The 27,932-nt window shown below is 33.2% G+C and overlaps 1 protein-coding gene across 1 annotated transcript in view; it reads left to right on the forward strand.

The window, feature by feature from the left end:
- Positions 1-27,932, forward strand: part of LOC143245504 (uncharacterized) — a 357,087-nt gene that overhangs the window by 234,890 nt on the left and 94,265 nt on the right. Inside the window, 19 exon segments of the mRNA XM_076491867.1 lie at positions 4,946-5,008; positions 5,227-5,343; positions 5,790-5,861; positions 6,079-6,141; positions 7,108-7,173; positions 7,521-7,601; positions 9,474-9,599; positions 10,198-10,260; positions 10,630-10,869; positions 11,866-11,958; positions 18,315-18,443; positions 18,692-18,760; positions 19,109-19,234; positions 19,935-19,996; positions 20,244-20,363; positions 20,964-20,974; positions 20,977-21,032; positions 21,597-21,659; positions 22,177-22,239. Of these exon segments, the coding sequence (XP_076347982.1) occupies positions 4,946-5,008; positions 5,227-5,343; positions 5,790-5,861; positions 6,079-6,141; positions 7,108-7,173; positions 7,521-7,601; positions 9,474-9,599; positions 10,198-10,260; positions 10,630-10,869; positions 11,866-11,958; positions 18,315-18,443; positions 18,692-18,760; positions 19,109-19,234; positions 19,935-19,996; positions 20,244-20,363; positions 20,964-20,974; positions 20,977-21,032; positions 21,597-21,659; positions 22,177-22,239 (1,683 nt within the window).

Genomic DNA, 27,932 nt, shown 5'->3' on the forward strand with positions numbered 1-27,932 from the left:
CCAGCATATCTTCTACCACCAGTTCCAAGATCATATGGGACAGGATTTGAAAGGTTAATGGGCACTACAATTCTGTCCCCCTCTCGATCTTACTCTCTGATGGTCAGGAGGTGACTGATGTTGGAACATCGCTAACACTCTAGGTGAAAGCTTTTGCGGGTATCTAGCACTTCTGCTTGTTCCTCCACCTTCCTGGCCATCAAGACTCGGGCAGAGCGATCACCTCTTTCCTTTCGAACTGACTGTTTCTTTGACTATAATTGTCCCTTTACCCTGGTGGAACTAAAAATGGCCCTTCATCGGTCTGCCAGTACGTCTGTTGGACCTGATGATATTCATTATGACATGCTGCACCATCTATCTCCTGCTTCCCTTGATGTCCTTCTGATTGTTTTCAACCGGATCTGGCAGGAGAATGTTTTTCCTGATGCCTGGCACCAGGCTATTATTTTACCTTTCTCTAAGCCAGGGAAAGATCCCAAGATTCCTTCAAACTACCGTCCAATTGCTTTGACGAGCTGTCTCTGTAAGACATTAGAAAGGATGGTTAATGCTCGTCTTGTTTGGTTCCTTGAATCAAACAACCTCCTCTCGCCCACCCAGTGTGGGTTCCGTTGACAGCACTCAACCACAGACCACCTAATTCGTCTTGAAACATCTATCAGAGAAGCCTTTCTCAACCGCCAACATCTTGTATCAATATTCTTTGACATAGAGAAGGGTTACGACACAACATGGAGGTATGGCGTTTTGCGAGACCTCCATACATATGGGTTACGTGGCCATCTACCCATGTTTATTAAAAAAATTTTAATGGACAGGAGATTCCAAGTTCGTGTGGGTTTCGACACTTTCCCGTTCTTTTGTACAGGAACTTGGAGTCCCTCAAGGCTGTGTATTGAGTGTTACACTCTTCAGTATAAAGATAAATGCCATCACTGAACAACTCCCTCTCACTGTTGCGAATGGGCTGTATGTCGACGACTTTCACATCTCATGTCAGTCGTCAAACATGAGATATATTGAGCGGCAACTACAAACCGCCCTCAATTGTGTACAGAAGTGGACTCTGGCGAACGGCTTTAATTTCTCTCTCTCCAAAACTGTATGCACGCACTTTTACCGTCAACGGGGGTATTCACCCTGATCCTGAACTTCATATCGGTGAAGTTTTGCTGCCAGTGGTCCCGGAGACCAAGTTCTTGGGGCTTATCTTTGATCGTAAACTGACCTTTATACCGCACTTAAAGCAGCTTGGTCAAATGCACAAGAGCACTGAACATCCTCCGTGTTCTCTCTTCTACCAGTTGGGGCAGATCGCTGTTCAATGTTAAAGGTATATCGTGCTCTTATTAGATCGAAACTCGATTATGGATCAATGGTCTATGGCTCTGCCAGACCCTCGGCCTTAAAGATGCTGGACCCCATTCATCACCAAGGACTTCGACTCTGCACTGGGGCTTTCCGTACCTCTCCAGTTCAAAGTATATACATTGAATCTCATGAACCTTCTCTACACCTTTGCCGTTTGCAACTATCTATACAATATACTTCGAAACTTCATTCCTTACCAAAACATCCCACCTGGAAATGTGTTTTCCTTCCTCGGTGGGCAGTACTTTTTCAGAACAGACGATCTGTCATTGCTCCGTTTGGCCTTCGCATCCGGGCGCAATTAGATGAATTGGGTCTGTCCTTGAATAACATTGCAGATTCCACAGGTTGGCCCATCCCACCATGGCTTATTACAGCCCCCAAATGTGACCTTTCTTTCAGTCACCTAAAAAAGGCAGATACTCCAGATTGGAAGTACCGTCTTTTATTCAATGAATATCTTTCAAACAATCATTCAGTTCCCATTTATACAGATGGTTCCAAATCAGGTAATTCAGTGGGCTCTGCTATGGTTTGCTATGGGTCAGTATTTGTGCGCAGAATCCTTTCTACAGCTTCTGTGTTCACTGCTGAACTGTATGTCATATCTCTTGCCCTGGATCATGTTGCAGCTGAGCAGTACTCCAACTGCACTATTTATACTGATTCGCTTAGTTCTATACTTGCCTTGGAATCTCTACACATTAGCTCACATCCTATTCTCACTGATATAATCGAAACCGACTGGCCCATTTCTCATTAGCAGCTACTTCAATCCAGTTTTTCTGGATACCAGGCCATGTTGGTATTCGCGAGAACGAGCTTGCAGACATGGCAGCTAAATATGTCTGCTTCAGCACCATCACTCCTATGCCTATTCCGTACATGGACTATGGTGTTATCTTCAAGGCTCGGCTCCGTGCCAGCTGGCAGTCCACTTGGAGTGAGCAACACGACAACAAACATTTTCAAATCAAACTCAAAATTGGACTTTGGCCATCTAGCTTCCGTAAAGTTCGGAAGGAGGAAGTTGTTCTCACTAGGCTACGCATTGGTCACAGTTTTTTTAACTCATCATTTTCTTTTATCTGGAACTGATGCACCAATGTGTAGTTTGTGTAACACTCAAATCACTATCAGCCACGTTTTACTTTCTTGCCATCATTACAATTCTCAACGATGACAATATTTTAAACATATTTTATCCCAGGGTCAGTCTGTAACATTGGACAGAGTTATTGGTGATGGTGACTCTGTCCACCTTGATAATGTTTTTAATTTTTTAATGGCCGTTAATCTTTTTAATCTCATTTAAGTGTTGCATATTTATTCATTACACCTTTTAATTGTGGTTCATTTTTTACTGTTTTAATCTCTCTCATTCAATTTGACATTGGACAATGGCCAGAACATTAAATAACTCGACACCAGGACTGGAAAGGCCAACTTCAGGTGACTAACGCTACTGTTTGAACTACTCGTTAGTCATCCTGGCGAGTTGTTATTATACTTTTGCTGCATATCATTTCACACTTTTACTACTTTACTTTTTAGTACTGGCCATATTGACTGATAACCCGGAACCAGGACTGGAAAGACCAACTTCAGGTGACTGACGGTGGTTTTTATACTTACCTGTTAGTCTTCCTGGCGGGTTATGATCATTACCATTCTGCTACAGGTAGTCCTTTACAACTTTGTTGACTGGATGTCAACATTGGTTTTTACGCCATTTTCTGTTTTAATTGCCGTTTTGCTTTTATCTTCAATTACTTTTACAAATTTTACTCCATTTACTTGACTTTTATCTTTTTACTGGACATTTGGCTACTCATTATTACGATTTTGCGGAGTGTCTTTAAAACTTTTATTCTTTTACATTTTGATAATAGCTGCTATGACACATAACCCGGGAACCAGGACTGGAAAGGCCAACTTCAGGTGATTGACAGTGGTTCTTGAACTTACCTGTTAGTCTTCCTGGCGGGTTATGATCATTACCTTTTTGCTAGAGTAAATACCTTACAACTTCTTATACTCTGCATTCTATCTTAACATTGTAGACTAGGTGTCAACATTGGTTTTATACTTTTTTGTTTTGCCTTCATTTCCATTTATGTCTATTACTACAATTATTTATTTATTTATTTTTTACATTTTTACCGAATTTCTGGCGCAGATAGCCTCGCTGCTTTGTACCATAAAACACTAAATCAGTCAATCACTCAGTTTCTATATGAATCCATATGGTCTTAAAAATATTCATATCGGAATTTTGTGCAGGCCAAGCCGTGGTTTCAAATGTTCTAGTCTCTTCTCTTTCCTACCAAACATCAATTTTCCACATTTAATTCATGTTTGAAATCATTATTTTGCTGAAAGATGAATCCCTACCCATAAGCTTTTATTCCTAAGGGAATAACATGATAGATCAGCAATTAAAGTGCCACCAAGTTTGTGTAGATTTCCAACACAATTAGCTAAGATGTAGCCCACACATTATGCTTCTTTTTGTTACATTTATGTTAAAAATGATACTTTCCTTCAGTTTTATTGATCTCATTGTTTAAAGTCTGATTCAATATCTACCTTTCACTTTGGTTATCATTCTTAAGTAATGGCTTTTAAGCAGCTGCACATATAAAGAAGCTACTGTATGCTAATGTATACCTTATTATTCAAGATAACATTCACACCTGTAATTTGAGCTACCTCATTAATAGGATCTCTACTGTATTGTTGTGTATCATTTAAAGAGAATATTCTGAGCTACTTCATATCACTTCTGAATAGTTTGAGCATCTCAGTCCCAACTATGTCTATTATTAACAGCACCAGTTTCAAGTTCCCACTTCAGAGATTTTATGGAACTTCTAGTAAAACATTAAATTTTACCTCATTTAGTCACACAGGGTAGCCTTAACCAGCCACAGCTTTGTTTTATGCACATGTGTTATGTTGATTGTCTACCCTAGGAGACAGGAGTGCATTGACCAAATCATTTATAGAAAAAGTATAGCGTGTTCAGAAAGTCACTGTGCAGGTTTGTAATCATATTTTATTCAGTCTATTTCAAGCCAGCCACTGATAGCGGTGTTTAGAAACAAAGTAAGAAGGATCCAGGCCTGTATTGATGCCAACGGGGGTCACTTTTAACATTGTTTTAACATTGTTGTTATTCATATTTACCTCCTGTATTCTATATTGAAACATGTCTGTTAATAAATATATAAGTGCACAGTGACTTTCCAAACATCCTGTATGACTCCTTGTACTTTTGTAGGCACTATGCTGGTGTAGCACTATTCGATTGTTTAGTTGAATGGTAGCTACTCAGAGAGGCAAAATAATTCCATAATATTTGCATTCTACACCAATTTTATTCACTCTGTATGATTATTTTCGTTAATAATTTTCTTGTACTGTAGACAGTTAAACATTTATCTTCTGTGTATGTGTTGTTGTTTTTAAGAGATAACAGATAATCATGTTAGGATATATGTATATAGGTACATTGTAACATTAAATATCTGCATTATGTTTTTACTCACTTTCATGTTCATTTTGTTAGTGGAATGCATTAAGAGTCAAGAGTGTGATAATGATGAAGTTTGTCTACAACATCGGTGTGTTGGTGAGTTACTTTGGCCTGATTTATAGATTATTGTACTGTTAAAATTGTGTTAAAAAGGAAATCATTAAAAACATTTACAAAGATTCTGTTTGGGAGACATGGTTGGTGAAACCTAACAGATTTGCAAAGATTATTTTTACCTGTTTATACTTAATAGCATTATGACTGCATGTAGTGTTGCATTTGTATTCTGATGTAACTTGTATAAAATTCAACAGATGCATGTCTTGGTCAAACAGTCTGTGGTGAAAATACCATTTGTATTGCACAAGAACACAGCAGCATTTGTAGATGTCAAAATGGGTATTATGGAGATCCTGTTGTTGGCTGCAGAGGTAATTTGTTTTTCTGTTCTGTTAATAAGAATTGAGTAATTTAATGTTTTTCTTTCTGTGGAGACATGAAATGGTAATTTAGTTTATTTCATTCTCTGTTAATGTGAACTGAAATATTCAATTGTTTTCTTTATCTTTTAGTAAGAACTAGGTAAGTTAATGGTTTTCCTACTCAGAATGCATTTATTATTTAATTATTTTCTTGCTTTATTGGTATAAAACAATGAAATGTTTTGAGAATTATCAGGGAAAGGTTTTTATTAGTTATTTCTAACACTGTAATTTTTACCTCTTACATTTGAATCTGATATAAACATCAGTAAAAATATCTACTTTAATTAAATTAACATTAGTAGATGAATGATGTACTATTTAGAATATTTACTATCTCACAACAAATACTGTGTTAATTTATACCTCTACTGATTTTCACATTTTCCTTACAGAAATTATACAGTGTATTAAAGATCAAGACTGCCCCATTGGGGAGTTCTGTTATAATGGTGGAGTATGCAGAGGTAATCTGTTTTTAAACAGTCTACTTTATGATTTATTCAATTATATCTGTGTGTGAGATATCTGGAGTTAATTGAAATGTTGTATTTGTTATAAAAGAATCTTTCCTATTGTAAAAGCTGTACCTTGTAATAAAATAATAAATTAAACACATTTATTCTTTGAAAAAAAAAGAGTTTTATATCTTAGATTTTCTTTATTTATGTTAACTAACTACAGTGACGTGTAACTCCAATCGAGATTGTGGACCTAATGAGCATTGTGCTGAAGGAAAATGTATAAGTAAGTAAATATTTCAGATAACAGAAGTATTTAATAATTTGTATAAACATAGTATCTTGTTAGTATCATAAAATATATATAAAAACAATTAAGGTTTAAATTATCAGGCAGAAATTTCTTAGAAAGTTGTATTTTCTGCTGTGTTCATAACATTTATTATTTTCTTCAGCATATAGAATTATGCTGAATTATGCGTTTAAGCAAAAATAAATTAAAACTGAGTGAGTACTTATGTAAAAATAAATGACAAATCTGTTGTTGAAAAATAATTTATGGTGAATAAAACATAAACTATGTACATATTTTTATGCAATGGAGTCTGATAATATCAAATTTAACTATTCATATTCTAATATTATACTATTTTACATGTTCTAATCAAAATAGAATACAAAAAGCATGCATTTAGCATTTCATTATAACTTAATTTTATAAAATAATTCACTATGCTCATTACCACTTTGGTTTTTAGTTTTATTTGGATTAGGTAGTTTGTTATGATCAATAGTTTGTATTAATTAGTTCTAAAATTACAATAAGTTTAAGCAGTAGCATAAAATAATGATGTAATATGTAATTACCATTAAAATTTTTAACTATCCAAAATATATATGATCAATTACCTATACAAAAATTAAAATATTAAAAGCTCTAAGTAAAAAGAAACACGAACAAGAATCAACAGAATTATTAATTGCATTTTAATATAATGAAGATTTAATTTAAATGTTAAAGGTTAAGAATGTTAACAAAACAAAAATTAGAAAAACCTAATGTTAATGTGTTTTACTCAAACTAACACTTTTTTTAATTCATATTTAGGATTTATTTAATTTAAAACTTCAGTGAATGTTTTGTCTTGATTGTTAAAAACGTACAGTTCAGTTTATTGAACAATGTCAATGTCAATAAATATATTAACCAAGTGATTTTTAGCTACTGATTTAAAATAATTAATTTCATCAGCTATATGCCAAGGTAACAGTGACTGTCCTGAAGGTCAAGCTTGTGTTGATGAAAAGTGCACCAATGGTACAGAATTTCTTTTATTGTTTCATATGCATTTGTTTTCTAGATTTTAATATATACTTATAATAGCATCTGTAGGTTCATTTTGAAAGTATTATAAGCTTAAGTAATGTATTTAAATGCTTTAAGTGATTGCAAGATGAAAGTATTGGATAAGTGATATATCAAATATCATTCCAGATATTGACAATAGTTAAAATATGTGGATAAAAATAACATATATAAGATATAAATTTATATTGATAAATGATATGACATATGACTATTTCTTATTCAAATAAATAGTGTTTGTTTTATAATCACAAAATTGTATATATATATATATATATATGCTGTCTGGTCATTCACAGTTGATAGATGTAGTTCCAACACTGATTGTGAGTTCACTGAGATTTGTCGCACGAACAGCAAAGGCTATGATGAATGCCAAGGTAAGCCCTTCTTGTATTCTGACTATCGTTTTTTCAGTTTAATGATTTTTAAGGAATATCATTGTTTTTATTCTTTAAGTCTGTCTTAGTTTTTTTATTATGATTATTAATTGTATTAAATCTGTAGATTCATAAGGGAAGTTAAAACTAATACCTCATGTACAAAATTGTATTTTCATATACGTAAAACAAATTTGGAAGTTCCTGTTTGTATGCATTACAAACCTGATGTTTTAGGAAAGACATAATTAGAATATACTTCTGTTAATTTTCTCAGCACAAAATAATATTATGTTATTCCTTTTTTTATTTAACATTATAGAAGGAAGTCCAAAACCATTTCTTTAGTACAATAACTTGAATATGTAGATATACTGACCATCACATAAAAAAAACCTTTCAAAAATACTTTAAATTTATCATTTTTCTTCAAAGTGATTGGCCCACATTCTTAATGCTACTCGTCTTTTGTTACTAAGATGTATAATAGTCCATTTTTTGCTTTTACAAATGACCAAGGAACCTAAAGTTTTTGTTAATTCATGCTTATATATGTTATAGCCACAGTTTTTTTAAATGATGTGATACTGTATTTTGTTTTTTATCAGTAAAGTTGTAAACTCTCTAGTAAAGATATTTTCAACCCATCATAAATAAGATCAAAAAATATTGCTCTTAAACTTCTCACATATTTTCTGTGAAAGTTCAATTAATTAAATAAAGCTATTAGATGCTCCTTTTCTTATGTCATAATTATTATTTATTGCAGAAAATTGACAAAAAAGATTTCAATAAATCTTTATTAGGCCCTGTTAATAATTCAAGAGCAAAGGTTTTAGTTGTTCATAAACTTCATTTTAATATTAAGTATTAAAATTTCTTTCTTCATTGTTTCTTTCTAAACTTACCCTACTTAATTTCAGTGTAAATCTCCCTTGTCATGTTATTTCTTGTAATTTCATCTCTAGAGATATTAGGGGTAGAAACTAAGCAACTCATTAAAATAATTCAGTCATTTGAGTATACTCTGCTTATTGAGTCTCAATACTTGTAAAATCATCATGCTTACAGGTCCATTATTATCATTTAATCTCAGTGTTGTTTTTTATTATTTTAAATTCTTGAATCGTATGGGTTATTAACTTAAGTTATATTTTTTTACTTTTCAGTTTTGACATAGATAGTTTCAATGAAATATTTTTTTACCATCGTACACCATATAAGTTAGTATTGTGTGTTTGTTTACCTTAGATTACTTATGAAAAATAAGCTCAATAAATATGAGTTAAGTAAGATTTATCAACAATATTGTCAGTGTCATTGTTTTGTTAATTACAAGCAAAATATTTGTTTTATAATGAAGACAAAAGATAATTTAATTTTCCTAATATCTTATTCTTTTGATTTTTTCATCATTCCACTAGTTCAACCAGTGCTTGTTTGTGTTTACTTCCCTTTGAAAGGAAAACATAAACTTTATTGTTTAGTTAATTACATGCAAAACATTTGTTTTGTTGGCAGGAATGGAAATGTCTTTAAAGGGCCAGTCTGGGCAATATGGCATGCTGCATACTGACTAAATAATAACATTTAAAATCAGTTTCTTAGAATGTGTCAAATGCACTGTTCCATCATGCAATTACCCATTGTTCTCACCTGATTGTGGAAAGAATAAGCAATGTTATTTAGTATAATATCTTAGAATTGTTGTGATTTTCTGCTATTTCATCTCATGGCACTTGTTTGTCTTTAAGTTTATTTTAATTTATTTAGAAAGAAGACATAAGCAAGAATTATCATTAGTTAAGTGAAAGATATAAGATATTAATACTCTGGTTCAATACAACATTGTTAACAATTTACTTTTTCTAGATCCTTGTGCTACAGAACTTTGTGGACGCAATGCTGTTTGTGTAACTCAGAACCACTCTGCTATGTGCAAGTGTCCACCCAACTTTGTTGGGAACCCACTAGATGATATCATTGGCTGTCAGGAAGGTAGAGTAAAATTTCTGTACAAGTCAAATATATAAAGAAATGCCTAATTATATTAACCATTCTTAGACCAAAAAACAGCCATGAACTGATAAACTATCAAACAATAATACAGAAATAACTTTCAGAGCTGTGTGTTTAAGGTAATATGATTTTTTCCAAAAAAATTTAGTTTTATCTTTTCAATATGTAATCGTTAGTTGAAAAGAGTGATATGAAATGATAATTTTTTTGTTTCATCACATAACCATGAATAATACTGAACAAATGAAATAGCTATCGATAAATTTATTTAATTTACTTTAGTGAAACAAGTCTGTGGTATTGATCTGTATAATTACTATAGTAAGTTGAAAGATTAATCTTTGAATATTAAATAGTCACAATATAGTATAACATTCTTATGGATTTAAATATTTGTGACTGTTGAATTTTTTAAAATTTTCATTAACATGGAAAATTGTTGAAAGTTAAAACTAAATTGAATGTGTTACTGTTGGTTTAGATGTGAAATCATTTGACAGCATGTAACTACAGTTATACATTACATGTGTATGTCCAGAAAAATGTTAAAAGATTTATGCACCTGTTTCCTCTATAGCTGACTGTATCACACATGAACATTGTAAACAAGATAAAGTTTGTCACAACAGCACATGTGTTGGTAAGAAATAATTTTGAAAGCTTTATACACTTTTTACCTAACCCAAGCTTTTAACTTTCTAATATTTTAAATGCTAATGAAAAATTTCAAATAACATTTTATTACTAGCATACATGTATTTCCTTAAAAATGTTAATAATTAACATTTGAAATGTCATATAAATGGTTTACTTTTGATAATGATCCAACCTTTGAATAGAACTAATGTTTTAATTCTACAAATTATCTTGTTTTTTCTTTTTCAATATTAGTAAAACTTATATAAAAAAAAGCTCTATCTTCTATTTTGCTGAAGAAGTACTTTTGATACTTTTAGTTACAGTATTTGTTGAAAAGTTTTATACTAACGACATGTTACATATTGTATAGATCCTTGCAATCTTCATTCACTCTGTGGAGAAAATGCTTATTGTATCTCTCAGAGTCATGCAGCAATTTGTCGGTGTCGTAATGGTTATGAAGGTGACCCATTATCTGGCTGCCAAATGATTGACCACTGTATCAGACGCCCATGTCACCCAACAGCAATCTGTCAAAACCGTTTTGGAGGTTATGAATGTCATTGTCCACCAGACAAGAGTATAGGAAACCCATATAACCATCCTGGGTGTGAGTTATATCAAGCCCTTCATTGACACTATTTTACTAATATTATTTTGTTTATCTGAGCTTTATCATATTGAATCTAAAGTAATCACTGAATGAAACTGAGGTATATTTCATGTTGTTACATAAATAAATGTTTATTGTAAAAAAAGCAAAATCTTTAAAGTCATTTATAGAAAACAAAACAAAAAGTTATTATTTCCCTCTTCACTTTTAAAGTGTGTAGCTTATTCTTTACATTAATGACTGATCTAGCTTTTGATAAGCAAATAGGAGTGTGAAAATTAATTTTGATGGCACTTGTAATTTATGTTCTTAATTTTAGGATTAATGAAGCAGATAAGCAACCACCAGTACTGCATAAAAGCACTGTCCCACTATTAGTCATATTAAAGTAAAGAAACAACTATTTGCAAACACACTGTTAATAAATATTACCAATCTAAATGCATTGGAGATTATAGTGTTTTAAAAGACAATAATAATAATGTTATTATCACATAAAAAATGTATGAAGATCTCTGAAGATAAAAAAAATATTGTTCATTCTGGTTAAGTAATTCTTCAAATTGCATGAGATTTTCTTACCAAAAATTATTCACATTTTTTGTCAAACCACACATAACAAAACCTATTATTGACTGGTTTTTAGCAAGTATTGCTTTTGTTATATGATCTGCATTACCAAACCAAATATAAACAAAACTCATTATCATACAGTTACAAGAAAATATTTTTCAAGATGCAAGTTCTGCAATATCAGACAAGCATATAAACAAAATACAGCATGTGCTAGCTCTCCCAAAGGTTTTTTTGCTGTAAAATTCTATCATCACAAAGTATTAAAGTACACAAAATATAAATTAATTGTGTGGTTGTTTTATAGGAATAAAAAAAATATTATTAATTTAGCTTGATTTTTCCAGTTATGTAATTTCTATCCATAATTCCTTATTTAATATTGCTTTACATATTACAACTTGAATACTAATTTATCAGGTCGAGGTCCTAATGAATGTCCTAGTGGAAATATTGATTGTCCACCATCAGCTTCTTGTGTTTCCAATGGCCTAAATACTCCAGTGTGTAAAAGTAAGTATTATTTAGAAATTTAGTTTTTATTATGAGATGGGTATAATTGTTTTGCCTAGCTTTTGTATGAATTACAGGATAAAAAAAAAGTTAACATTGCATTTTTTTCATGAGTACAAGTATGGGAAATGAACATAATGTAATAAACTATTAGAAACCGGTTCTGTTAAAATTGTAATATAAATCAATTTTTATTTTAAAAAAAGTGTAAAAAATTACTGTGAATGGAGTTAAACACTAAATAAACAATTAATTTTATCAAATAATATGACCTTTTTATGTTTTATGTATAATCTGTAACTTGACTGTTATGTAAATCTGTATTCCAAGACACATTTATCACCTTTCATACTTTATCTTTATTCTGGAAAAAGTTTCTCTTCTCTGCTTATCTAAACATTGGTGTGAGTTATATATCAGTTGCTCTCATCTTTATAGGCCGTTATATTGCCTCTAGCGATTTTAAGCTTGTGATTTTCTCCACCTACGTTAATGTACTTTCCATGTGAGATCCGTATATAAGCTCCTTGTTATAACTTATTCACTTTTTCCTTGATAGTAGAAATTACAATGACAGTCGTACATGATTACTGCGGGTTTCTCTTTACCATTATTGCTGTTTTCCACATTTTCTTTTATACCTGTTCTAGTGATCTTGCATTTAGCACTTAGTTTCTGTATTTTTTAAATAACAAATGTTTTGAGACATTCTTTTAATGTGAATATGCATGTTCACATTTAATACATTGAGTCTCCTAATACTCCTCTTCTATTACTTCATGAGTCTGGTGTTACCTGATACCTTCCATAAAGTTTATACCATTTTTCATATACAGAGAAGTAGAGTATGACATACAGTGTGAAGCTGAGTTTGTTGGGATCAAGGATGAACTGGTGAAAATTAAGACTCTTTATTTCTACTAGCATCTTTCTTTGCTCAGACAGTTACTCACAAGTTTCAAATAGATATTCCATCTGCTGCATCTTTCTTGAATCTAGTATGCTAGGTTTGTAATGTTTTGAGTACTTCTGCTGAAGTTCATGACTCTTTCTTTATTGGAGACAAATCATCCATGTGATTACCTAGTTCTTCTATCTTCATAAAAAATTGCTGTAGTTGCAAGGAGATTTTCTGATCATTTGAGTGAGAGTGATGCCAATTCTATATCCTCCTCATTTATTGGATCAGCATGCCTTGACCTTCCATCATGTGGAGAACCTTTGTTTGGACTCTCAGAAGTCAGATCCTCTTCTTCCTATTTGGTGCTCTAGACATAATGCTACAGTTTGCCTTGATCATATTCAGTTTTCCAGAGTTTCTCTGCCACTTACAGTAAATAGTTGTGCATTTTTATCATCTTTGCAACTGTTGTCTGAGGCTTATCACAGATCTCCTGCACAACTTTCAGATATTATTGGTCATTTATTGATTTCTACTTTGGTCACGTTATTGGCTTGTGTTTTTTTCTTGATATCTTGGTTGATTTCTTGTTGGGATCTTTTCAAGAGAGATGCCTTGCTGGAGAGAGTTTGCCTTTCTGCCTCAGTCCTTAGAGATCTCAGAGAAGCTCCTTTTTTCACAGTCTATTTTTTACTGGTATTCACACTTCTGTGGAATCTCAAACATATGTGGCCTTTCTTCACTCCTAGCTTTTTAGCTGTCCCAGTGATCTTCTACAGGATTATTTCCTCATTACTCATTTGAGTTTCCAGACCTCTGGCTTCAGTGTCACAATGCAGTAGAACACAAGGGCAATTCCAACAACACCAGCAGGTATCCTCTTCGAGAATGGAGCACAGTATGTAATTTATAGGGTCAGGTATTGTGTGGTCTCGACTCAAAGGGCTCATTTCAGTTGAGGAGACCTTCACAACAGATCACTGGGTCTTTCAAGTTGTTATTAAAGGATTAATCATTCATTTCACATCTTGTACATTGTCTCATACCAGTGGAATTTCTGCTTCCTAAAGACTTTCTTTCATTCAGTCATCAGATTTAAACTATTCAAGATCTACACAAAGATGCCACAGAACGTGTCAAGTCCTCTCTTCCCAGGGTTTTTATGTTTTTATTGCTGGCTGTTTGTAGTACCAAAAGGAAAAAAAAAACCCAGGTGATTGATAGTCTCATCGACCTTTCTTCTTTCAGTTGTTTCCTCCAGCCTCCTTAGTTTACAGTGGAGGTGTTTCTTTTTTTTACTGGTATATGAAAGCAAAAATGTGATACTGTTGATGCTTATCTACATAATGCAGTCACAGAATATTCACAACGTTATCTCCATTTTAAATATTACAACCACCTTTTCAGGTTCTTGCTCTTTCTTTCGACTTTGCATCTGCCCTACATATTTTTTGCTGGATATTCAAATCCTTAACACATCGTCTTCACTAACTGGGCATTTACACTTACCATTATGTGAACAACTAGTTTCTTCTTGCCCCTTTCCATCTGTTGGCAGAACTTTGCACTCAAACTCAGAAGCTGTGAGAGCTGGGTTTCTTATCAAAAGGGAGAAGTCTATTCTTACTTCCACACAATACTTATTCAATTCCAAACTAACCTTCTCCTTTACACTTTCAGGCCATGGAATGAGTAGTTCCACAGATATATTTGTCTCCTTCTCCACTAGCATGTGCAGTTCTATCTCTTTTGAGAATGATATGGGTTCCCTCAGAATCACTCATTCTTTTAAGCTTGGCTCATGAGCATATCCTTCATTGGTCATTACAAGACCAGTGGAACAATTGAATAGATATACTGGATTGTCCAGTGGTCCTGTTGGCTTCCAGTGTGCAAGATCTTGGCTGGTGACTGGAAAAGGACAAAAGGACAGTCAATGTCTTTCACATATGCTTCTCTCCAGGGCTGTGGTGTTTGAAAAGAGAATATGGAATTTAAAAACATTTGGATGAAACAAGAAATTTCACATCAGTCTATTATAACTTCTAACAGATCAATGAACTATGATTCAGGACCTCAAAGTGATGTTAGGAAAGGTGGTTATGTTTCACTCAGACAATTCTACAGTCATCTCCTATATTTCAAAGTAAGGGAGCACTCACTCCAGATCTTTTTCCTCTCAAACATTGGATTTTCTCTTTAAGGTGCACAACCTACAGATCATTTTCCTTGCATGTCATGTTCCAGGTGTAATGAATTTAATAGCCAACCAGTTATTTCATTTAAATAGAGCTGTTCTCACAGAATGGATGCTTCATGATTAAGTTTTTCGTTAAAACTGCTCATGTCTCAGAAGATGATTTTGCCACATACTGGAATGCTCAACTCCCATACTTCTGATCTCCTGCACCACACACTTTGAGTGTGAGCATATATGCTCTCTGCCAGGAGAGGATGGGTCTTCGTTTTTATGCATTCCCTCGATTGGTCTGTTACTCAGATTTCTTCCATTGATTCTATACATGTCTTGTAGTGTTCTGATGGTTCCATTTTGATTGACTCATCCTTGGTTTTCACTCTTGCAATATCTTCCAGAGTGTTAACCTATTCTCCTTCCTGCCTGATTATTTCTCTTACATCAGCCTCATTTAGGCATTTTTCATCAGGCAGTTGATGTTCCCTGTTAGTCTCTGAGATCTGTGTTTATCCATTCTCATCCCATTGTGCTGCATGTCTCAATTTTTGACATGGTTAGTTGGTAAAGGTTTAGTTCCTTCATCTCTTGCTTTGTATAAAGCTGCTTTATTGCCTAACTTTCATTTTCTAAGAAAAGAAAAGTATTTTAATTTCCTGGTTTTGGGATTATATGTGAAACATTTTCATGTTGTCCATTCCAGGATCATAATTGGGTTATCACAGTGGTTCTCTACCTTATCTCATCCACCTTATGAATATTTGGAGTCATGTTCACAACATCATCATCTTTCATTTAAGACTTATTTTATTCTGTTATTGGCTAGTGGTCATCAACATTGAGATGTGTGTGTGTGTGTGCTTCATGTTCATAGGACTCTACCATTCTATTTATTTTCTGTCTTTTCTACCATATATTTCAACAGCTCAAGAAGGAGATAAGGCTTTCTATCCTACTCATCTTCCCTCCATTTCACTTGTTTATGACTGCTTAGATCCAGGTCGTCTTGTATGTCTGGTTCAGATTCTCTGATGTTATGCTGTGCACACTGAAGCATTTCAGGTCTCGCATTACCATTTGTTTATCCATTGGGCTTCTACTGTATCACATATCTTATTCCCTGTCACTTTCACAAGTTTGATTCAACAATTGATTCATATGGTTTACTTATGACTTTCATTGGACAAGAGGATATTTCTTTGGGTCTCTTCAAGTTTTACATATCTCAATGTTCTTGGCAGTTCAGTTATATCAGTCATTGGAGAAATGTGTACAGGCTTGTCTGTGGACTTCACCCAACACATTTATATCTCACTGTTTAAATTATTTAGCGATTTCCTTATTGGATGTGGCTATTTTGCACACTCCAGTTCTCTAGCGACAGAGATGAGTGCATTTGTTTCCTCTGTGTTATTCTATTCCTTTTCGGAGACCTTCTCACCATTATCACTGGGATCCAACTCAGTGGTGAGTATTGCCTGGTCAGATATGCTTTTTCCAGTAGTCTTATAAATAAATAAAATTCCTGGTAGCAATGAGCTCTATGGAGATGGGGTGTTTCGTAAGACCACTTGGCACTTTCTAGTGGTACACAAATATTCAGTACCATACATAATATAAAATACTCATGGATGGTCATGTGTAAAGAATAAAGGAAGTTTCCTTATCCCTATTGACCATTAGATTGAATAAATCAGGGTTGGCAATTTGCTTTCAAAATAGGGAATGTGGTTAACCTATTACATCATCTCCAAAGCATCATTCCTCAGGACTCCCCAGGTGAATTCTTCCCCCATTTGAGTAATGTTTGAACACTATTACACTCAATAAAAGGAGCACAAAGCTTGATACTCTCACACTCATAACCCTGGATGGTTTTTCCCAGATGTCTGGTGTAAGTAAGACCAGCCTATATGGGAGCCTCTTCATAATTCTGGTTCAAAGATGAAACTTCATTATCCAGTTGTGTTGAGTGCATCCCTTCTTTTTGGTCATTTATTACTTTCCATGATCATGGAAGAAGATCCTTGACTCCTCATAATTCACATAGAGAGTGTCAAGTCCTTGAGTTATTGATTGAACTTCATGAGTTTCACATCCTCCTAATAATTCCGAGGGAAGGGGTGTGTATTTGCCTCTCAGGTTAGGGAGTTAGGATTTAGTTTCATAACTCCAGGCCAGGTATTCTTTTTTTTTTATTCCAACTTAAGCAAAGCATGAATGGTCCCATAATTCTGAGTTCAGTTTGCTGCATTCTGTACTTCTTTAAATTGAGAGAAAGGTCTTCCATTTAAGTGTTGCTTGCTTTCTCTTTGTAATTATTGTGACTCACATGCAACATTCTGTAACTTTCAGGTTGGGTTCCCTTAATATTGTGTTTCTGTAATAGATTGATATCAAACTGCAGTCCCCATTTCCTAGCCACTACATTTTGGCTTTGGGTCAACAGTGAGACTTGGGACCTTATCTGTATGTTTGGAGACTGGATGACTCTTGTGAGCATGACAATATTTCCAAATGAGTTGGTCTTTACCACCCACATTTTAGATTTCACATTATCCTGGGTGAAAAGCACACCTGTTTCAGAAGTATTGCAGACTCCACTAGTGTGCTATACTGTATCTCATTTTGCATGCATTTTCTTTGAAGATACTTTCTGTGTGGATCATGCCCACACCAACCTCAGTACTTTATTAGTTTGGAATTCTAGTTGAAGTGTGAGGTGCAGAAGGTAAGTGTGTTTCAGAAACTTACATTTTCCTATAGCAAAAATATATTTTTGATAATACCTATCTCCAGTCTCAAAAAAGTGAATAAAAATAATAACAGGAAGCTTGTATACAGATGCAGTATAGAGGGCACACTGACGTAGTTGAAGAGAATAACATAATTAAACTTGCTAGGGGCATTGTAGTGGGATATAAAACCTGGAATAAGTGGGATATAATTCATATCAATGCTTAAATGGGCAGAAAAGAGAAATTTCACTGGGCTAAAGCTAAAGTGTGAGAAAAGGTAAGTATTATTAGAAATACACTTTTGACATAGGAAAATATAAACCTATAATATAAGCATTAAGGAATTGTGAAATGGATGAACTTTTCCTCATCAGAGATACAGCTAAATTCTTTCAAACTGATGTAGGAATTTTCTCTTAAAGTATTAATACAGAGCATATTAGAAGAGGGGTTTCCATTTAACGTGTATTCATATGTGACAGAATTTCTATAGATTTCTTACTGTGTTATCCACATTTTTTAGACCCTTGTCAACTTTCTAACAACTGTGGGCCTAATGCAGTTTGCAAGGTTGAGAATCACCAGGCTCTTTGTGAGTGTCCAGAGCTATTTAGTGGCGACCCTGAAGATCCAATCCGGGGCTGTGTTAGAGGTTAGATGCCAACCAGGTGTAATAACTGTTAGATAAAATAAACATTTCTATGGATTATCAAGTTGTATATTATAAGATGTTTGCTTATATCAGTAGTTTTTATATATTTTTAATGTTTTTTTTGTTGATAGGAGTTTTTTTGCATTAAATTAATTTTCTGTTCAAACTTTAGTTATCAGTGATGTAGCAGGTATGATGTTTTTATATTATAGTAAACATAGTGATACTATTCCCATATATTTTTGTAGTGCCAAGTGTATGTGAAAATGATAGCGGATGCCCTGCTGGTTTTCAATGTATTAATCAATTATGTAAACGTAAGTATGCTTGTGTTACTTGATTGGTATATATTTTAGAATAAAATAACTTCCTACCATCTGTTACATTAATTTATACTTTCTAATGAATATTTTGGGAGTACATTTCACATATTTGTTTTCTAAATGTATTTTTGATACTGTGTATTGCTTTATTGTTTTGTTATATTAAAGGGAATTTTATTGTTATAAAATTTCATGTATTTTATAGAGATCTGATTTTTAAATCTTATCCATTAGTATTTAGTTTACTATTCTTACAATTCTGTGACATTGTTATTATTCCTAAAGTATTTGTTTATTTATTTCCAAGATCTGTGTCTTAAGTTTTCTTTCTTGCATGATCAGCTACTTGTGAATCCATTCAAGACTGTGTAGTTGGAGAATTTTGTGTTCAAGGTATTTGTGTTCAGGGTTGTCAGAAGGACAGTTGGTGCTTCAAAGGCGAGATTTGTATTGCTGGAAAATGCTTAGGTATGTACAAATTAGACTTTTAGATTTTGAAGTATTTAAATCAATATATAAACTTGGATAGACCAGAAATATACAGATGCATCTGTGAAACTGTTTCTGTATGCTGTAGGAAATCATTTTCATGAACACAATACTGTTAGTATTATTTTTCATTGTATGTAACGTACAAATGTAAAATTAGCCTGAATATATACAGATTAAAAGTTATTTAGTTACCTTTTAATATATTGTAAATAGTTTTTTTTTTACTAAATTATGATTCAATATATAATTAGGAAATTTATTTTATTGTACTTGTATTGTTTCTAAAACTTGTACTGTATATAAGACAGTTTTAATTAAAAGAAATAAAATTGTTTTACTCACCTGAGGAAAACTTCATAAGCTTGAATTAATTGAAAACGTTTAGTTTGTTTTTTTCCCAGTAACCATGAAACATTTCTTTCTTGTATGTAGCTAATATGAATAATGTGATTCTTTTATAATTTGTAGTAGTTTTTGTCCCTCTTTGATAAAATTATTATTTAAATAGTGTGGTTTTACATTGTATTTTTTAGAATTACAAATGCAATGAACCATAACAATAAGGCAAGAAATGTTGTTTTTTTTAATCACTATAACTAGCCCAATAAATCTGTTATTTTGAATGATTTTATTAAGAATAAGAAACAAATAATGATTTATATATTTCTTGTTACAGTTGGGTGCCACTTTAATGCAGACTGTACTTCAAAGAACACTGTGTGCAAAACAAATGTCAAGGTAAGTCACTGATGTTCTTATTTCACTTCGATAAAGAATGTATATATATATATATATATATCAATAAAACTATAATGTGTATTAAGATGTTTCATACAAACTTTATTACAAATTCAATATAATTTCATAGAGTGTATTTTGATTAACAATAGTTGTTTTTCTATAATTACTCTTTAAATCTATACCCGTAGAAAATTAACAAAGCTTATTTAATTTGTCAATTGTTTGTTTATTTTAAATTCATCAGACCCTTGTGAAAGCATCACTATCTGTAGCACCAATGCCCTGTGCAGAGTTGAGAACCACAATCATCAGTGCTATTGTCCACCAGGTTTTTCTGGTGACCCTCAAGAGAAATGTTTTAGAGGTAAGAATATTTAAACTGACTTTTGAACTTTTTTCCATTAAAAGAGCTAGTTTTAGTTTATTTATATAAGTGTGCTATCCTTATCATACTTTTTTGTCTTTTCATAAGTATACAACTCTTTTAATACATTCCAATCATATATATTTATTTATATGCATGTAAATTATTTGGCTTGTGATTAGAAAGATTTTTCTTTGTAAGTTAAAAATAAATTTATTGTCTATAATTTTAAATTTATACAAGCTACATTCTTCAATTTAATAATATACAAGATATCATTTGTTTCTTATTTTGCCACAGATATATACAAGCTGATGTAAGACATTTTGTTTCATGTGATTAGCATTACTAGAGTACTGTTTATTTATTTAATTATTCATTGTTTCAGATTTATCGTATATACATTATAATAAAACATACTCTGGTCATGTTAAAATGTGTTTCTTCATGAATATTTGAGGAATGAAGATTGAACTACCACAAAAACCAATGTGTTTAAATTATATATTCCTATAAATATTAATGTGAGGAAATATGAAAAATTAAAGTCACATCAAATATGTTTATTTTCTTGAGTTACTATTTGTCTCTCTTTTTCAGTTCCTTCAAACTGTACCAGCATTGCTGATTGCCCTTTAAATCACTTCTGCATTAGGGGAAAGTGTCTAGGTATGTTTTTATCACTCTAGTTATTTGAAGCATTATTGATAATATTGTTCAAAATAATAAAATCACCCTGATTCAGAAGTTGATTAGAGTTCAGCTGTAATGTTATTCAAGAAAAAAAAAAAAAGGAAAGGTTTACTTGTAGGATAGACTCAGTAAGTTTAATTGTGTCACCAAAATTTGATTTCTGATCACTTAACATTATTTATAAGTTGTGCTGTAAAGACTTTGAAAACTTCTTCATTGGAAAGAGAATTTTCAATAAGGTGGAAAATTACTTTAACTCCAGAATAAGGCTATATACTAGCAGTTGTTTTATATTTATTCCAAAGTTTAGTACACCTTGAAAACAGTGTGAGCCAAAACATCAGTAATAACTGTTTTTATTTTAATTCATTCTTTAACTTATTATAACCTCCATTTTTAACAACAACATATGAAAACTTGTACTAGAAAGCGAATTTCTTCCTTTTTTATATTTTGTAGTTTAAAACTCTTGTGATGATAGTTGTTTGGTGGAGTTCCAAATAGTCTGTAACTTATTTTATTGCTTGTTTTTATAATCAGTGGAATGTAACAAAGACGATGACTGTGCTGTAGGTGAAAAATGTTTTAACAATCACTGTGTGGGTAAGTATTACTTATCTGGTCATGTAGATAAGCCAGTGTTACAGAATTCTACAATAATGTAAGTGCAAAAGATACATAATACTGTATATTTTCAAAAAGTTAAAATGTTACGTTTCATATTACAAGAAATTACTTTATGAAATATATATATATACAAAAATTAATATTTAATGGGATTAATAAAGATATTTTAGATAAAATTATTAAACTATTCTACAATAAATACAAAGAAATAAAAATCAGAAAAATTTTATTAAAAATTACTAATAATTATTTTTAGTTAAAAATAAGGTCATTTTAGAACTTTTCACTATATGCAGATATAGGCCTTGAGCTGCATATAAAAGCACAACACTCACAGTAAACTTAGTATAATGATATGGTTCAATTTTTATTTGTTATTTTGTACATATATTTTTGTGCTAGAAATAAGAAAGCTATAGAAGGACTGATTGCAAGAATTAATTTGATATTAGTACAAATCAAAACCTGAGTTTTTTCAATTTATTTCTTTCAGAACTCTGCCATAATGATAGTAACTGCAAACAAAATGAAATTTGTGTGAGCAATCACTGTGAAGGTGAGTCTTATGTCGTGAACAAATTGTTCATATTTGTACTTCTGAGATGATATCTTATGTCTTCACACACAGAACTGCTATATTTGTCATGCATCTGCCTAAGAGGTTTGCATACCACTAGTTCCAAAACATACTTACCTCCTTCTCACATTACAGCTATTACTTAACTGCCAGAGTTTCTTCCTTTGCTCATTTAAGAATTGGTCTGATTTTTATCTCACTTGCTTCAGTCCAGTTTGTCATGGTAGTAGTGTTGGACTTACCTCAGAAGCTTCTTCAGGGCTTGCAACACAACCAGAAGCACTAAGAAACATTTGTTTCTCTTTAGCCCTGCTCTTGGACATAAGGTATGGTCATAAAGGAGTACAGGTTGATATCTCAATTTAACACTGTTATGACACTTGTTTCAGTCTTTTATACCCTTTTTAGTTGCCTTTAGTGGTATATGTCTTGTAACACTCTCCACCTACATCAAAAGGCCTTCTATCCTAGAACCATATATAAGCATCTCAATCAGATAATATTAACACTTTTTTTTTGACAAAGCATTCACCAATGAGTTTCTGTGTGCTATGATTATTTGGAGATACTTCATGTTACCTAGTTAATTTTTATAATAAAAAAAAAAAGAAATAAGTATTTTTGTTGTTATTTTGAAAGCAGTATATGGCATTAGTTCTAGATTATTATTTCCCACATGGAGGAAAATTGGGTCTCTCCTATTCCACTTCTGATATTTAGTGTTGCTCAATAATCAACTGGAAGAGTCACTTTCAGTTGAAACTGTCAGTTATCTTATTTGTAATGAGATGGAGACGTGTATTCAGTTCAGTGGTGTTCCTCTGGGGACCTCTGAGACTACAATAAGGGTGATACTGGACATTCTGGAGAAAGGATTTAGATTCATTTTTCTTATGCCTTCTTTTACTCTGTTGGCTTCTCAGGCTTACATGATTTATCCTACCACCACTAGGTGTAAGTACAATCTGACTCTCAAAAAATACATATGATCCTAGAAAATAGGGGTTCTAGAGTGGAGTTTGTAGTTAACCTGAATAGATTAATGTCTTATGTGGACTCACAACTCATAAAATAAAACTTTCAGTTTATGCAATTGACACACCAGATAGTCCAACATGTTGTTTTCCTAAAACTAATCTTTTTGTTGGAAGAGTCTCAGGATCACCAAGCATAAGCAGCATCAGTTACTTGTGGATGCTTTAGGGGTCTGTAGGAATTCAGCTCTGAGAATTTCTAGATGTATGGTAAAACCTTAACCACAAGTACATAGGCACTACAGGTTCTTGAGTCAGGATTAGTCATTCAGTTCACATCTTCATCAACATTATCCACCCAATGTATGTGGTTCCATCTCTCACATATCCTGCAATTTGGGAACTTAGTTCTTGGGTTATTAGATTTTGGTTGGTCTGGGAATAAAGGGAGAGAGTCATGTCAGTGTTTCTAGGGGTTTTTTTTCTTGTTGGTTTGCTGAGCCCAATACCATTCCAGTTACCTGACTGGTATGTTAAGGTGGCATTACTTGCCTTTCTCATCAACCATTTATGACCTTAGCTTCATGTACCACTTTTCACTGAAGGTGTTTTTGTTGATACTGATCTACACAGTAGTTTGTGCTGATTGTAAACAGGATACATTATCATTCTATCTACCTACTCAAAGTAGTTCTATTTTCCTGAGACACTGGCAGCCAAAGAAGGGGATAAATCCTTTTCATCAATTCATTTCATCACTATTTATTATTTCTACAAATGATCAGTTTTCAATCATTTATTATGTGCAGTGAGGGTCTTGAAGGTTTTGTTTTCCACAATAATGCCTTTAGAGATGTTAGACAATGACTTTTTATTCATTGGAATAATTCAGTTTCTCAGGATTTACCCCTAGTTACATTGATGAGGTGGGTACAAAATTATCTATATTACTTGTTCAGGGTTCTCTTTGAAGTGAGGAGACGTCTGATAATTATGTATAACTTGATTCATTGGACTTGTGTTCTTAGCAGCCCAGATGAATTGCTTGTTGAAGAACATTGTGCAGGCTAGCATGTGGAGTTCCCCCAATACTTTTATATCACATTATTTACATGATCTGACAGTATCTTCATCTAAGGTTTTCAACTAACCCCTGTAGCTATTTCAACCACATCCACTAAATTATATAAAGGGGTGAGTATTTTTATTGCTACTCTTGTCTTTTTTTTTCACCTTTCAGGTTTTCTACCTCATTTTCACCATAGTATCATGTTGTGGTGAGTATTACCTTGTCAAGTGTGCTTTTATCAAACCAATTCTGCACTAGCAACCATTAATTGAATTTACTTTATTTAGATTGCAACAGGCCCTGAAGAAGTGAGGTGTTCCAACAGACCATCTAGTGGCTTACTGGGTGGTATTATTGTACTATGCTTGAATGCAGCTCGTGGGCTATCATGAATAAACCATAAGGGGTACTTGCCCATCTCTGCTGTTCATTGGATTGAATAAATTTGGGCCAGTTTGCTTTTAAAATTTAGGTAATTTGGTTCACTGTTCCTCAGGATTCCCCAAAGTGCATTACCATTCAGATTCTACTAGTGGAGCTAGGAAGCCCTTACAACACCTTTTTTATCAATATTGATTCAGTACATGGAAGAGGGTCCATTTTGTTCATTGTATTTCAGAAGGCTGAGTGGACCCATCTCATATCCTTGATTAAGTACATTTTGTTCCATGTCTCCATAATTTCAGACAGGAATAATTTATCTTGCCTCTTGGTAGAGGAGTGAAGATGGAAGTTCATAATTCCAGACCTCATGAGTTCTGTTTCCTCAAGTTAGGTATGGGATACAAAATCCTATTATTTCGAGCTCAGGGTGTTGCCTTTCAGACTTCTTTGGGTTAAGGAGAAGGTTTGTCCACTTCAGTGTTGTTTACTTTCTTCTTGTGATTCTAATTGCTTGGGATACATCATTCTACAGCTACAGATTGGGAATAAGTATATCCATACCTATTGCCTGTAACAATTAATGGCTCTGTAATTTCAACCCTGAGCAGTAGAATCTCAGCTATCTGGTTCATGCCAAGCTGATAGATATGATAAATCATTTAAAATTACAGTTCTGGGTGAAGAACGTAGCTGTTCTGGAGATAGTGCAGTTTCCCAGTTAGGGTGTAAATCTTCTTTTGACAAATCCATGGTCTATACAGACATTTTCTGTATGGATAAAGCCCTCACCAAACCCTCCACCTTATTGATGTGGGATTCTAACTGTAGTGTGAATGGAAGTATGTTTTGGAAGCTAACAAATAAATCTAAGTAATATTTCCAGTAATATTTAACTCTTCTTACATTATTCTGCCATTCCTTCCCACTAAGGGTCAGTGTTAGAAATTGTGGATTGAGTTATAACATTATCTGAATGAGGTGCTTATATACAGTACCAGGATAAAGGTGCATTAGCACAGGTAGAGAGTGTCACAAAACAAATATTGTCAAGGACAATTAAGTATGGTATAAAAGACTGGAACAAGGGAGAAAAGCATCAGACTAATTCTAAGATGGAGAAGGAAAGAGACCATGACAGTCAAGTGTGGGAGGACATAATTATTATTTGAAATACATTTTCAGTTTAAGAAAATGTTAACCTTCGAGCTAACTCCCACCTAAATTCATGTGTTTAACATGAACTGTGTTAGTGTACAATGATGTCATCATGTATCAACACAACCTCCATTCACAGAACTCCCACTAGCAAGAAGGTAGCACATCCTCCATGCACAGTAACTCCCACTAGTAGGAGGGCAGCACATCCTCCATGCACAGTAACTCCCACTAGCAGGAAGGTTGTACAACCTTCATGCACAGTAACTCCCTTTAAATACTTGTATTTGTGATAACTTTCTGCTTTTCCTTAGTACTGTCTGGAATAGGTGTGTTTTAATCTTTTTATTCAATTATTATGAGATTTGTGAAAGTTTACAAAAATTTAATGTTTGTTTCATTTTCACTTTTTTTTTATTCTTAAGGAAACCATTTTTTTTTCTATTTATGCATTATAATTTCTCAAATGATGATAATTCTCTTTTTATCATATGATTATGATAATATTCTTAACACGGGACCTCAGTCTTTGTGACTTTTGTGCTCTTTGTCTGTAATGAATATGAGAGTCATAGTTTCATGTTTTGTAGGTTTCATCATTCACATTAGGCTTCCTTCTCCTGTCCATTCAGCCAAAATTCCTTCTCTCCTGTTTCAACATATTTAAGATGATGTTAATTTGGGTTGCTACTTCCCCCATCAAGGCGTACTCAAGGCATGGTTTTATTAACAGAACAGTGTTATCACTCTTCCCTTCCTCGACTTGATTTCATAGATATGTTCTTTTTTATCCTTCCCCTTTATTTTTTATTTTTTATCTGGCTTTTGGATATCTGCAGTCTCGTATCTTCATCAGCTGTGCACTTTGTTTACATACCTTGTCCTCTTAGTCCAGTTGGCTGTTTTATCCTGATTCACAGGATTCAGTTCCATTCTTTGATTCTCATTCTATGGACTTTCCTTTCCCTGTTTTGAGGTGAACTCTTTAACTTCTATTATCCTTTATTGTGCCCATATTTTGCACTTTTGTCTTTCTTATCACACCCTTACATTAGCTTTTGATACTTTACTTTCTGATTGAAGCACTTCATGGTATTCCAGGGGAGTTTTTTTCTGGAGGGGTTTGTTCTCTTTTTTTATTTTTATTATGTTGACTTGTATTCCTCCCATTGTATACCTCCTTACTTGGCTCCTAGTGTTGAGGTTGTTGCTCATCTTATCAGCAACTGCTATCCCAGCTCTGGTTCTGTGGGGGCCCATCTGTCTTTCTTCAGCAATCTTTGGTCTTCATTTTCATCCATCAGATGGGTAATTTATATTCATACCTGCAGCCTATCTCTTCACCACACCTCTTTTTCTCTCATTTACCATTTGTCCTCCAGATATTTTTCTTTGTTTCATTTAGAGTTCATGTCTTCCAGTTGTATAACCTTTCTTTTGGCTTTGCATCTGCTCCTTTCCTTGACTTGTTGGGACATTTGACTGCCTTGTTCATAGTTTGGGACTAAACTTCCTGTTTTCCATAAATAATTGGTTTCTCTTTATCCCTTCTAGAGAGAACTCTTCTTACATCTGGAATTTTTCTGTGGGAGGCTGCCTGACTAGATTGGATTATCATTTCTTACGTGTATTTTCTCATACTCATTTTATGTTTGGTACATCTGGGCAAGTTTTTTTTCTATCACCTCAGTTAAGCTCAGTCTTCACTGCTTTAGTCTGCTCTGTCATTTGAAATATGGGTCCACTCTTCCTCTACTCAGTTCTCACTCTCTTTCTATTACCTCATCTATCTCTCTTTCAGTCATGGGGTCCCTTCATTTTTAAGTATCAAGTTTGTTTGGTCCACTCCTCACAGGGCTGGACTTCTCTGATACTATGTTCTTTTTTCTGATCCCATTTCTGTCATTCATCATCTCTTTTCATCTATCAGTTGTGTCAGGTTTTACAATGTTAATCTATTTTCCTTTTTTTTTCCTCTTACCTATCTTACTGTGGGCCACCTTTTGGTCTTTTTGACTTGGATTGTTAGATTTCTACTTTTACTGGGTTCTAAGTAGTTTTATGTCTTACCTTTTCATTTTAAGTTCTAT

Source organism: Tachypleus tridentatus, chromosome 2 (assembly GCF_004210375.1).
Source record: "Tachypleus tridentatus isolate NWPU-2018 chromosome 2, ASM421037v1, whole genome shotgun sequence".
Taxonomy (NCBI): domain Eukaryota; kingdom Metazoa; phylum Arthropoda; class Merostomata; order Xiphosura; family Limulidae; genus Tachypleus; species Tachypleus tridentatus.